At 37.1% G+C, this 13,298-nt stretch overlaps 2 protein-coding genes across 7 annotated transcripts; one reads left to right on the top strand and one right to left on the bottom strand.

The window, feature by feature from the left end:
• Positions 1-2,874: 2,874 nt before the first annotated feature.
• LOC115691052 (16.9 kDa class I heat shock protein 3-like) lies at positions 2,875-4,050 on the top strand. Its single transcript, XM_030617613.2, has 2 exons — positions 2,875-3,086; positions 3,462-4,050. Exons 1-2 carry the CDS (start codon positions 2,972-2,974, stop codon positions 3,953-3,955), a joined length of 609 nt encoding a protein of 202 aa, XP_030473473.1. The 5' UTR covers positions 2,875-2,971; the 3' UTR covers positions 3,956-4,050.
• Positions 4,051-4,598: 548 nt separating this feature from the next.
• Positions 4,599-9,861, bottom strand: LOC115691025 (hypersensitive-induced reaction 1 protein-like). Of its 6 annotated transcripts, none has more exons than XM_056314286.1 (7): positions 9,746-9,861; positions 8,866-9,073; positions 6,639-6,843; positions 6,098-6,218; positions 5,882-5,973; positions 5,715-5,811; positions 4,599-5,159 (listed from the first exon to the last, which is right to left on the bottom strand). In XM_056314286.1, exons 3-7 carry the CDS (start codon positions 6,825-6,827, stop codon positions 4,801-4,803), a joined length of 858 nt encoding a protein of 285 aa, XP_056170261.1. In that variant the 5' UTR covers positions 6,828-6,843; positions 8,866-9,073; positions 9,746-9,861; the 3' UTR covers positions 4,599-4,800. The 6 variants fall into 6 exon arrangements, with proteins under 6 accessions (XP_056170261.1, XP_056170263.1, XP_056170262.1 ...); XM_056314288.1 differs by lacking the exon at positions 9,746-9,861 and adding an exon at positions 8,072-8,138 and having other exon boundaries at positions 8,866-9,136; XM_056314287.1 differs by lacking the exon at positions 9,746-9,861 and adding an exon at positions 8,072-8,306 and having other exon boundaries at positions 8,866-9,136.
• Between the last annotated feature and the right edge of the window lie 3,437 nt (positions 9,862-13,298).

Consider the following 13,298-nt stretch of genomic DNA (forward strand, 5'->3'; position numbering starts at 1 on the left):
TAACAGATGCGATTAGTGAAATGAATAATTGTTCCCTGGGATGGTTTCAATGGTCACCACACACACACACACACACACACACACACACACACACACACACACACACACACACACACACACACACACACACACACACACACACACACACACACACACACACACACACACACACACACACACACACACACACACACACACACATATATATAACGAAATCTTCCTTAAAGATGCCTATAAAGGATGATAGAGAAAAGTCCCAAAAAAGTCTTAATCCTATTGCATTGATACCAATTCAATATATATAACGAAATCTTCCTTAAAGATGCCTATAAAGGATGATAGTGAAAAGTCCCAAAAAAGTCTTAATCCTATTGCATTGATATCAATTCAATCTTAAATTTTTCAATTGGATAAATTTAGTTATAAACATTTTCACATTGATACCTATTGAGTCCATCCGGCCAATATATGCTGGAAATTGCTGATGTGGATGCCGGTTATCCGACGTGACACAACTAGCGCTGACGTGGTCATTTTTTCTAATTTTTATTCTTTTTTTTCCTTTTGTTTTTTTTCTTTCTCTTCCTTTTTTTCCTTAGGGTTAATACCACAAAAACCCCAAACTGATATACCTATGACAAATTTACCCTCCGTTAGTCTCTATTAAATTTTATCGTCAAATTGTTAAGTTGGATAATACGTGGCAGTTGACCGGTATGCCAAGTTAGGGTTTTGCCCCTCTATTTGTTAAAAGTTTAACAGTTTGTGATTTTTCGTAATATAGGATAAATTTGTCACAAGTGTACCAATCTGGGATTTTTTGTAGTCAAAAAATTAGTTTGAGGAAATTTGTTAAAGGTGTACCAATATGGGGTTTTTTGTGGTAAAAAAATTAGCTTAGGGTTAATTTCTCACAAGTTTACCAGTTTGGGATTTTTCATGGTATTAGACCTTTTTTCTTATTTCCCTCCGCCAGTTGACAACCTCCGTGATGACCGGCGGAGGTCGCCGGCCACAGGTGAGGCCAACCCTTGCCTACCGGCCTCTGGCAAGGCTTGTCGGCCAACAAGGACCGGCCTCGCCTATGGCTAGCAAGGGCGTCCCGACCTTCGCCCTTGTGGCTAGTGACCTCCACCAGCCATCATTGAGTAATTTTTGCAATTTCCACTCATTTTGCTTCCGGTTAGGATATATACTTTTCTCATCAAATATCAAGATTGTTGTTCAACCAGAAAGGAAAATAATTTCAAAGAGCTTTAACGTTTAAAATTAACAATTGTGAAAAATTCTAACATATTATGTAATTCTTCTTATTAAGTATATTTCCTTGGAAAACTTTATTATTTTCTCTCAATATTACAATATCCATATATCATATAATAACAGCAATTAGGAATTTTGTTACTGTTATTGGATTCTTATATGTTCCAATTATATAATAGTATAAACTAAGAATTCAACCTTTTTGTTCTAAAGATAAAGATTCATATGAAATAGTATACAATAGATTACTAAAATATGGATCCTTATATATTGCAATATAATATAATAGTATAAACTAAGAATTCCACCTTTTTGTTCAAAAGATAAAGATTCATATGAAATAGTATACAATAGATTACTAAAATATATATTTTTTGATTTTACTCAAATGAAAGTATTTACTCTAGTAGGACATAAGAGTATGCAATTAGGTGCAATTAGAGAAATGACTAATTGTTCCGTGGGGCAATAGTCACCATGTACTATACATATTGTTTCCACGACATAAAAGAAAATGTGTGTAACTAGCTAGGACTCATCATACACAGAATATGAATTTCTTGTGAAAAATGACATAAATACGTATAACTAGCTAGAACTCATCATACGCATAGAAAATGAATTTCTTGTGAAAAATGACATAAATACACGTAACTAGCTAGAACTCATCATACACATAGAATATGAATTTCTTGTAAAAATGAAATAAATTATTTTTACAAAAACATCGCATAATTAATATAAATTATAATTTACACAAAAATTCATTGGGAATGCCTAAAAATGTGTTGAGATGGATTTATCTATATCGATATATGTAAGTCAATCAAAAGTGGATTTTGTCTTACTTTTAGATTCCCATTTAGCCCGGATTTAGATATTACCTTAATTTTGTAATGCAATTTAGCTTCAAATAGAAAGAATAAAGTTGGTCAAATAAAATGGTTAAAAAGGTAAAAGAACAAAAAAACCACTTTTCACTGAAAACTACACTTGGTGAAACTTCTTAACTATCATTACAATGCAACAACCAACTTCATTGTTCATCAATATTTTCTTTTTAGAAAAGAATCCATGCAGCGGTAGCAAAACTAGAATAATTGCTCGCGCGCATGAATATTAGTTAAGAATAAGGAAGAAATGGAGTACGGCAACACGTGTTTTCGAATTTTGCAATAACATTCGTGCCGATCTTTTGCACTCAATATGGTATGGAGACTGTTGTGCGGGTGATTCTTGAGATGTTCCGATTCAATATCAAGTCACAAATGCAATTCTCTCGGTGGTTCTTTCCTCCATGGGTACATCTTTCGTTTGTTTCATACGTACGCAGTTCTATCCTTGGATTATTACAAACGTTCAACTCGAGATCACGTTGATTTTTTCGTGCTGTCTTTCTTTGGTTCTATCAAGCGGGATCAAAGGTAGCCCGATGCGAGTATATGCACGCTTGGACTTCTTCATAAGGAAAGCAAAGAATCGTCCCTTTGCTTGAGTTTGACACCTCTGTTTTTGGGGGTTAGATGAATAAGTTTGGAATAAAAGAATACCTAATCTTACAAGAAATCTACCTCGTATTTCTACGCATCTTAAAGTAACAATCCCAGAGCACTTTGAAGATACCTTTCATTAGCAATCTACTGCTATAAATGAACTAAGGCGCAGTGCCATTAGATAACGCAAGGAAGTTTGAGCTAATTTCAGAAAAATGGCGGGTATCACGGGCAGAACGCGCTCAAAAGACCGTACGGTCGAAGTGTTTAAACCTGCTTCTGGGTGGGTCGAGGAATCGAATTGCCATTACCTCCTTGTTGATCTTCCTGGTATGGAAACTATATAACGATTTCTTTATCCATTTTGTAGGCGGTGAAACACCATATTTCGATATGATGAGTTCGGTTTCAGCAAGTGCCGACCATTCCCGCTTTCATTGAAAATTTTCTTAGAACTGTTCGCGGTAACATTATTCTGGGAGTGTTATAATTTTTGCTCTCTTCCTTCCGACATAAGAAGTAAAAAGTAAGAGGAGATCACGAAGTTCATGTTCTAATCAGTCTCCCATAACTAATTAATGTAGAAGAAGAATATGAGAAATTGCATCTAAAATGATCCTCTTAAGCTGTTAGAATTGCCTTTGAAGCCTACTCTGATGCTGGGTTTTGATCTAATTCTCCTCTCTCACTCCAAAAAACGTATAGATTTCAAGAAAGAAGACATCAAGATTCAGACAGATAGCATCGATCACGTGACGGTCAGCGGAGAAAGACTGCTAGACAACAAGTACATTTACTTCGAAGAAACCTTCAGAGTTCCGGAGGACTCGGATATCCAGAAGACAAGTGGAAGACTTGAAGATGGAATTCTCTCCGTGACGGTGCCTAAGCGAGATACAACTGTGGTGGAGAAGGAAGAGACCGAACACCATGAACAAGAGTTGAACAAAGAAAGCCACGGTGAAGCCCACGAGCCACCTGAGAGAAAAGTGAGAGGGAGAAAATCTAGCACAGAATGTTGCTACTCCAGTGAGGAGATCATCAAGAAATGGGGAGAAGAGAGAAGCATCTTCAGGAGCGCAATGAAGATGCTTAACAGGAACAGGGGGGTTATCATTACAGCTGTTTTAGCATTCTCTCTCGGGGTCTGGGTATCGGGTAAATTCAATTTAGGTGGCCATGAGGAAGCACTTGAATGATTTACTCTCCAGACGTTATATGTCTCAGTTGTAGTCACAATAAGAGCATCCTCAAGAACATGAAATAATGGCATTCATTCAGTTGCCCTGTTCAATTGTTACTTTCGCTGGCAAATTAGATCTTAGATTGCAGAAGGGCGAAAACAAGTCCATCCAGTCTCATCTTCCCGGCCAAATTTTCAGAAGAAAGTTACTATAAGAAAGCAAATGCACTCAATGAAAGGAGGAGGATACGACGGCACGGGAGCGGGAGCACAATCATAGCATAGAAAATAATTACAAATACAAATTGATTTCAATCATATCATAGCATAGAAAATAATTACAAATACAAATTGATTTCAATCATATCTTTTCATACGACATAAGACGCAGTCGGGACACAATGTAAACCACCATATTAAGACTCTTCAGAGGAAAAATTTCTTCCTCGCGAGTGATAAAGCAATAGCAGACATAATAAGTCTAGTTTAAACGCTTATACCCTAATCACAAATTATTTTCTGACAATAGTATTGCATGTATTGGCTTTGCACAACAAAATGGACTTATGAGTTGGGGCATATCACATAGCAACAGACCACTGTGTAAGATTTAAAACATTTTGCATTTGACTGGACAAAGAAAAGGGAAATTGAAGAGCTAACTTCTTAAGTAGATCATTCATTAAGGTGAATATTTACAGTACCAAATTGTCAGATATGAGAACCGAATATATAAAAGCATAAATCACCCTATAAACCTTTTAGCTTCTAGCACTCTGAAGCAAATATCTACATTGGCTAAGACAGAATAGTTCATTATCTCAATTATTTAGAGGTCATAACTGACTTATACTAGAACAATCACTGATGTGTCGACGCTTGAAGAAGACCATCACGGATCTGGGTGGCCACATCACGGATTGCACCAGGAGCATGGGGAATGAACACAGCAGAAGATTTTGATGTTGCACCAATTTCCTTCATGGTGTCAAAGTATTGAGTCACGAGAACCATGTCCATTACATCCTTTGCAGTGGTTCCTGGGACGTTCTCTGAGAAGTCAAGCACACTATCTCTTAAACCATCCACAATGGCCTGACGCTGGCGAGCAATACCCAACCCAGAAAGGTACTTGGACTCAGCCTCGCCTTCAGCTCTCTTGATTTGCAGAATCTTTTCCGCTTCAGCCTTCTCGTTTGCTGCAACCCTCATTCTTGCAGCTGAAAAAGATGAAAATGTTGGAGACAAAGACTACCAGAACAAAAACAAAACTTGCAGTAAACTCGAACTTGACGCAGATCAAAATATATTTTTATATGTTCTGGTGTATCTTGAAGCAGCTTTTAAGCACCAAAGTCTAATTTCTCGTCTGATGCAGATCAAAAAATATTCCAATAGTGGTGCTTTATGCGAATCCTTCTCTTGTCCTCCATAAAGATGAGATTTACTTTATAAGTTGTCTAAATGGGAGCACTGGCTAAGAAAGGAGACCACGTATCAAATTTATTACAGCTTTTAGCTGCCGTATTAGTGTAATTAGAGTAAGTGTACACGCACTACATTCAAAATAGTATATAATGTTTATGCGACACGGACCGTATCTACAATGTAAGTACGCTGAATTTAAATTTAAACCTTTGACATATGTCCTCTTAGAGCTGCAAATGACACGATGTCATGTATCACTAAACATGACAAAATTTTACCATGTCGAACAATTATTTAGAATCAATTGGCAATTGAAATTTCAAGGGTTTCAAGAACTTTGCAGTTACCAGCATTGATTTCATTCATAGCTCGCTTGACACGCTCATCTGGTTCAATGTCAACAATAAGGGTTTGCACAATCTCGTATCCATAAGCAGACATAGCCTGCAAAATTTAGAGAACTCCAATTCAGATTAACTCTCGTAATAATATTGAGAAGTCTAGAGTGGACAACCTTTTCAAGTTCATCTTCAACAGCTTTGGCAATTTCATTCTTCTGCTCAAAAGCGTCATCCAAGTTTAGCTTTGGAACACTAGCTCTGATCACTGCAATGATTGAGAAAACAAAAACAGCTTAAACGACTAAAGTATGTTACTTGCACATGACAATTGCATAAATTTATTCAGTACTGTATTTGTACTGATGTGACGAAATTCATTTGGCATATACCATCAAACACATAAGCCTGGATCTGACTCCTTGTGTTGCTGAGCTTGTAAAAGGCATCACTTGCTTTGTTTGCAAGGGGTCGGTATTGCACAGATGCAACAACATTGACAAACACATTGTCCTGTGAGAAAAATATCACGTGAGGTCATTACCTATTCAGGCATTTCCATGTCAATTGGTAACAAGTGACAAGCTGCCATATCACAGAACTGAAACGAGAAAAGGAAATTGGCAACTTCATCAACATTCAACTCTAAATTCACAAATATTTTGAAATACATCAATAGCCCGCACTAATACTTCTCGACAAACCCACAAAGCTTGTTTAATTATGAAAATGTAATTCTCAAGATGGTTTGAGCACAGGACATTCAAAGAGCGATGTGCTGATTTAAAGATTCTTTGTTTCCCACTAAAATGATCACTAGCACATTTGTGTAGAGTATTGCAAGATCTTCTGGAATGAAACCTATAAGTTGATGGACGTTTGCACAATGAAAAAAGATAAACTTGCAAGGAAAATCCATGTGATCGAACAAACCTTGGTTTTGGTTTCGCATTTCACATCCAACTGCTGCAATCGGAGTGAGAGATGGCCAGCGAGCTGACTTCCGAGAAACCAAGGAAGACAATGGCACCCAGGTTCCATTACTTCTTGAAACTTGCCAAATCTCTCCTTAATAGCTACTGTGGACTGGTCAACTTGAATGCAGCAGAACAGGTTACCCATCTTATTTGTCTTTCAACTGTGTCCACAAGATCAGTGAAAGAAGAAAAACATATAGATCAAAGACCACTCCAATTCAGATAAACAGAGGACACATGAGGTGTCAAGAAGAAGAAGAAGTATCCCGGAACGTGTCAGAAAAAAGACTTGTCCATAAAAAGCAGGAGCAAATTGCCTCTCATCTTCAAATAGTAGTTTGTATTCATAGCACCATTACATCTAAGTCCTAAACATTGATAGTACGGAAAGGTGAAATATCCAATGCGAAGCAGATCATAACAAACAATTGAAACAGGATAAAGCTCCAAATTTCATACACCTCAAGCAAAATAAATCACAACGAGAGAGAGTATGGTATCATTCAGAGAAAGAAGATCAATTAATTAAAGGAACAGAGGAACACTAACGTAAGCACCATAAAAGTGAATTTTAACGAGAAAAAGGAAATACTTGGACCACTTTTTGGAGTTTGGATAGACCTCACAACACATGTCACGAATATTTCCTAAATGGCTAGAAAAGGATTCTGCCCTCAATCCTTATCAGAATTACAGCCAATGCATAAACAGAAACAATGTTAACAAGATCGTGAAACAAGAAATATGCCAGCACTTGTGAACAAGTAATCCAAGCGAAATGATCAATCACAATGTTAGTCTTAATCCCTTATACTTGTCCTCTTGTAAGGATAGCTACATCTACCTTCGCTTTACTCATCAAGGCTATACTTAGTCTAATGGGTTAAAAGAACATTGATGAATATTCACGGACAAATTAGAGGCACGTGCAATTCTTTTTGTGCAGCTATAATAAGTCATAACATCAGTAAGCTTTTTGCAACATCAAGTTAATCAATCCACATTAGAGTAGAGCCATGTACTAAGATTTCAGTGAGACAACTAAATAGGCGAAACATCAAACACCATACAGATTACTTCAGAGAACTCAGAAAGGAAACAGATGTGATGCACAACTCACCCAAAATGATCATTCAATGAAGTATCATAGACAGCACAAGTATGCATAGTTCAGTAATTTAAGTGAACGTTTTATAAAAACTCTAATTGTGCAAGGCCAGATTATATATCAAAGTGCATTATATTTTGCAAAATAACATTAAGCATCAGGAGCAATTGAGAGCAAGAGTAAGATGATCCCAATTATGGCTTATAACACACCCACCACCATCTAGGAATAAAGAATTGCAAATTTTAAACATGCACACACACAGAGAGACAAGGAATTACATCTTTCAGTAGCAAAGCGTCGGATCCGACACCGAATGACTTGGAGGAAGATAGTATTGTGAGACTTCTTCAAGACCAGAACAAATGCTGTTGTTAAATGCTTTCCAATACGATGTTCACTCATAAGATCAAAATGCAAAACTCTTCCTCAGATGAAGATATCAAAAGCGTATGAGGGAGTCAACAGGTCAACCACTGGGAAATTCTCGGGCGACAAGGTAGTTGACTATCTGAGCTGTCCCTCGACAAGCATAATAAGATTGTTAAAAACAATTAAATTGCATTCCATCCGAACAAACTGTTCTCGGTTGGACCACCATGAAGGACAAACCTCAACATTCACGTCAGAATATTTCCTTAAAAACTCTACAAAAGTACAACTCCAATCAATGTACAAGAGAATCCTAATCAAGACCACACAAACAATTATTCCACCCCACAAACACCAAAGCCGAATTACCAATCACAATTCAGAGGCGGCACGCACAGAAAGCCGAACCAGAGTCGGCTTTACTTGTTGAGTTTGCATTGTTTCCAATACGTTCACACGTGAATGAGATGACAGTCACAAATTAGAGGCTCGAGTACATGAACTCGAACGCTCTGTGCAGACCATGGAATCACAAACCCACCACCAACTTGTCCACATCAAATTACACCCAGAAAACGAGCACATGGTGCCCACCTTTCCAAAAGAGGGTAAAGCAGGAATTCCTCCTGCGAGATGGGTTCTGAAGTTTCCAAGAAACCCACATGGAGACTGAAAGTCAAGAGTACAAAGATGGAAAATTTACCTCCCTGGTCTTGCCTCCGCGCCTGTCTCAGCTTCCTGGTGAAGAGGGGTAATGGAAAAAGCGACAAATATCTAAGCGAGAGTGGTGGGGGTGGCGCTACTGCAATGGATTTGAAACAGTGGAATGAAGTGGGAACGCAGAAAAAGGTGAGAGATTCTCTGGGTTGATAGTGAAAGTTGAAGAAATTCGCGATTGGATGCACATCTACCTACGAACAAATTTGAATGGGATTTTGATACTTTTATCTTAGGGAATGAGATGAAATGAAATCGTTTTGAAACAAGAAATAAAATGTAATCTTGATCGCGAATCACAAGACCTTGTGTGGGATAAGATTATACTTAGAAATTTTAATATTCGCGAAAAATCTATTTAAATAACTGTAAGTAGGACGAGAGTTACGAGATATTTATGAGATTGCAACGTAATTACTTTCAGAAATTCTAATCGATCTTCAGGATTTTATGTTGTGTTGGTTTGAGATGGACACCCACATAAAGATTCGCTTTTTATACTTCAAAAACAACAACTTAAATTCATATCCTAGGGCATTGGTGCAATAGAACTACTCGATTATTTTCCCCTAAAAAATCCTGCCTAAAGTAATCGCATTGGGCTTTTTGTTTCTTACTATGATGGATCGAGAAACAAGCCCAAACACCCCTTCTTCTTCTTCTTTTTTTGTCAATAGGCGCATTCTGCACGCCAAGGGAATTGGATCGGATTCCTAGCGAGCACACAGCATTATGTTATACGTGTACATGGATCTACTATCTATATATTGCACAAAAAAAAAATAGAATATCCGATCAGATTACATAATTGTTGATATCTCCAACTTATAAAAGGAGAGGTAAGGAATAGATAATCGAGAGTTTACCGAGCCTTGCAGTTTTTATCCGTATCAAATCAGTGACGAGAGCACAACTCCTATCTGACAAGAAGATTTCGCCGAAGTTGGGGACTCGTTTTACAGCATGAAAATGAGTAACGGCCACCCTCGGGAGTGATACGTAGACCGGAGGAAGCGAACGTGGATCTCGAAAGTAGCATGGCGGACCCAAAATCCAATCCCTCTTCGACAAAGACATGGATCGACAAGAGTAGATCGAATAAAAAGAAATTTAAAGAAAGAGGAGTAGGGAAATCGCGAGGGTTCAAGTGATCGAACGAGGGCAATCCAAAACGATAAGCTCGAATTCCTTTCGGCACGACGGGTCAGGTCCAGTCGGGTCGGGTGGGCCCCAATTCACGTTGATCCGTGGCCCAACGGGTCCTCACATTTTGGAGCCCCGGCAGCCGAGTTGGCCGATTTGACCCGGTCGACATTGGACGAAGCTTTTCTTTCTCCTCCCCCACCCCACCCCACCTTCTATTTTTTTTCACCTCCACCGAGCGAAATGACCAAAGTACCCTCCGGACCCTCTTCTCTCGGCCCCAACTCCAAATCCCAAAAAGCCCATGGTACCCCACTTCGTGAGTGATATCAGTTAGGGTTAATACCACGAAAATATCATTTTAGTTAGGAAATTTAACGGTAAAATTTGATATAAGCTAATGAAGGGTAAATTTATCAAAGGTATACCGGTTTATGCTTTTTTGTGGTCAAAAAAAATAATTTTGAGCAAATTTATCGCAGACATACCAGTTTGGGATTTTTTTTTGTATTAAATATATTAATTATTGTTAATCTAAATCGAAACAAATTTAATTATCATTTTAAAGTTCCTCTTATTTTATGCAAAGGCTTGATTTGATCGAATTTTAAATTTTCGCATTGAGGACATAATTGTGACTTTATTTTCGGAAATCGTCGAAAAAAAAGGAAACATGTGCTATAAGCCTAAAATCCTCATTGTAATACAGGATAAGACCCAATTTATGTTTTCTACTTAGAAAAAGAGAAGAATAAAATAAATTCCGAGTCCATCACTCAAAAGTTCAATAGAAAAATTAAGGGTGATTTTGTCTATTTAGCATAAACAAGTAGGATGGAGACGAATATAACCCAACTGAAACACGGACAAGCTAACACAAATCCTTGATTTTCATCGCTTTATTCCATTTGTTCAACAATTTCCATACAAATATCGAGGCAATACATTCCCCTTTTTGGGATTGGCAAGGCAAATAACAGGGATGATCGATTTCCGATTCGGTCTGGTTCCAAGGTGAAATCGGGAATCGGGCCGGGAGGATCGGTTCCCAAAATTGAGAACCAAGGACTAGACCGGTCCGGTCTAATAGAACCGGTTGCTTAGGGTTTAGTTTATATTTTACTAATTTGGTCAATAAATTTATGTCAATGAAGTTCACTTAGGGTTAAGTTCATATTTTACTAATTTTTTTCAATAAATTTTTATCAAGAAAGTTCACGTAGGATTTAGTTCACATTTTACAATTTTTTTTGAAGAAATAAAAAAAGTATATGTAGTTAGTCTAGTTTTGTCGATCCAGTTCAGTCTAGTTCTCCCTTGAAATCAAAAATCGGACCGCCCAGACACCAATTCCATTTTTAGGAATTGAGAATCGGATCGATACTCTCAAAAATTGAATCCGATTCGAGCGGTTTCCAATTTAGAAGGTACGTTTGGCAGACAATAGGGTAGGAAAACTCAATCTTGACATCATAGAAAAAGTCAACGTCGATCCCTGCGCAACCTATCAAATCTCACCCCCATCGACTAATTTGTACCTCATTACCCCTCGAAAAAATTAGAATATGTAAACAGGCATTTCTGCAATAGATTAGTACCCATACAATCATAATTAATTAACGCAATATTCTAATTCTTTTGTGGACAGTAGATCGCCACCCAATTCACCCTTCGATCGCGACTGATTGGACGTGTTCCTTCTTCGTGTTGGTTTGCTCGACTTTGTGGGTTTTCCTTCCCATTTTTTTTTAATTTCTATTTTCCATTTTATTCTTCCTTTTTCCATAGTTGAATATGAGAACTCGAAATCCAACTATTGTACCCAAAAAAAAAAAAACACATTAGAAGTAACGGTCTCGGGAAACTCTGCAATTATGTATTTATTTTAGATGTTTAGCCACACGTTGTGCAAATCGTCGTAGAAAAATATAATTAGAATGCAGCATGAAATATATTAATAAGAGTGCAACACTGTTCAGATGTATCGTTAATTGTGAAAAGGTACGCATTTAAATTAAATTACCCAAGTGCAAAGCGACTATTTAGTATAAATAAAAATTTGCAAACTTAAAGTAAGATATTATATATCGTAAATGTTATGCTATCTCTGAAATGAGTATAAATTATAGAAATTTTTATCTACTAACTAATATGAGAAAAAAGTTTAAGTTATGTTATCGTGCTAAATAAGAAAATATTTCTCGAATGCAAATGAGCTATAATTGAATAGCCAAATAATGAAGAGAGGATAAGGGCGATAAAGTAGTGCATGTGTGTTTTGCTACTTTATATAGAAAAAGCATTAAAATGTTTTGTCGCGTAAAGGCGATTCCAATTCTAATATTGCGATACTTACACAAGTGGTCAATGTGTAATGTCGTCCTAACTTTTAATTTATTCGATTTGGTTCATAAACTTTAGTCCAATATTTATTGTCATCCATGAACTTCTAATTTGTTCAATATGATCCATGAACTTTTCGTAAATGTTCAGTTTAGTCAATAAACTATATGAAAATTATCGAATGTGATCATTGCATTAATTCAGATTAGGAGAAACATTAAACATTTTCATATAATCGAGGGATTAAATTGAACGTGTACCAAAAATTTAGGACCACATTGAATAAATTAAAGTTCATGAATGGCATTGCACAGTAGGCTAAAGTTTAAAAATCACATTGAACAGATTGAAAATTTAGGAACGATATTGCATAATTTGGCTGAAGTTCAAGGACCATGTATGTCATTTTCCCTATAATATTTTACAATCCTAGGGGACAAACTTACAAAAGATTTTGTTTCATATATCTATGTAGATGAAGGTATCGAATTTTTCATGATGGGTTTTAGGGAAGAGCGACCAGTGTAGCTACCCTTTAACCAAAAGCTACAAAATGTTCATTTGACTCATATCTAACAGTTGGTGTACATGTCCGTCACCGCAACCCGACCAACTTGTCAAAAGCCAAGAGATCTCGCCACTCAAGGTATCAAATGTCCAATGCTCAAGTTGGCCAATGGTTCATTCACAACATGATTAGAATTCTTGATCTTGTAAAAGACTGCAATCCCTTTATCGTCGAGCTAATGCGCTCGGCCTTAATAAAATAAAGAAATCACCACCACCCTTGTAACGTCAAAAAAGAGGTTTCGCAATTTGATTGGCTTTCTGGTCCAAAATGGCAGCTCCAGGTCTCTATGCTGATCTCACCTTGCATGCTTCTTCTGCTCCCTGTTTTCTCCATTCTTGGATTGTGGAGTTGAAGACTTGGAG

Source organism: Syzygium oleosum, unplaced genomic scaffold (genome assembly GCF_021117445.2).
Source record: "Syzygium oleosum isolate NSW1041296 unplaced genomic scaffold, Sole_v2.1 Sole_v2.09, whole genome shotgun sequence".
Taxonomy (NCBI): Eukaryota; Viridiplantae; Streptophyta; class Magnoliopsida; order Myrtales; family Myrtaceae; genus Syzygium; species Syzygium oleosum.

What these genes read in the sequence shown, in the direction of transcription:
- LOC115691052 (XM_030617613.2), top strand. Translation starts at nt 2,972, where the DNA reads ATGGCGGGTATCACGGGCAGAACGCGCTCAAAAGACCGTACGGTCGAA. An exon ending in CCTCCTTGTTGATCTTCCTG is followed by an intron (nt 3,087 to 3,461) that starts GTATGGAAACTA and finishes AAAAACGTATAG; the next exon opens with ATTTCAAGAAAGAAGACATC.
- LOC115691025 (XM_056314286.1), bottom strand. Translation starts at nt 6,827, where the DNA reads ATGGGTAACCTGTTCTGCTGCATTCAAGTTGACCAGTCCACAGTAGCT. An exon ending in CCAGGCTTATGTGTTTGATG is followed by an intron (nt 5,974 to 6,097) that starts GTATATGCCAAA and finishes CAATCATTGCAG; the next exon opens with TGATCAGAGCTAGTGTTCCA. An exon ending in TATGAATGAAATCAATGCTG is followed by an intron (nt 5,160 to 5,714) that starts GTAACTGCAAAG and finishes CATCTTTTTCAG; the next exon opens with CTGCAAGAATGAGGGTTGCA.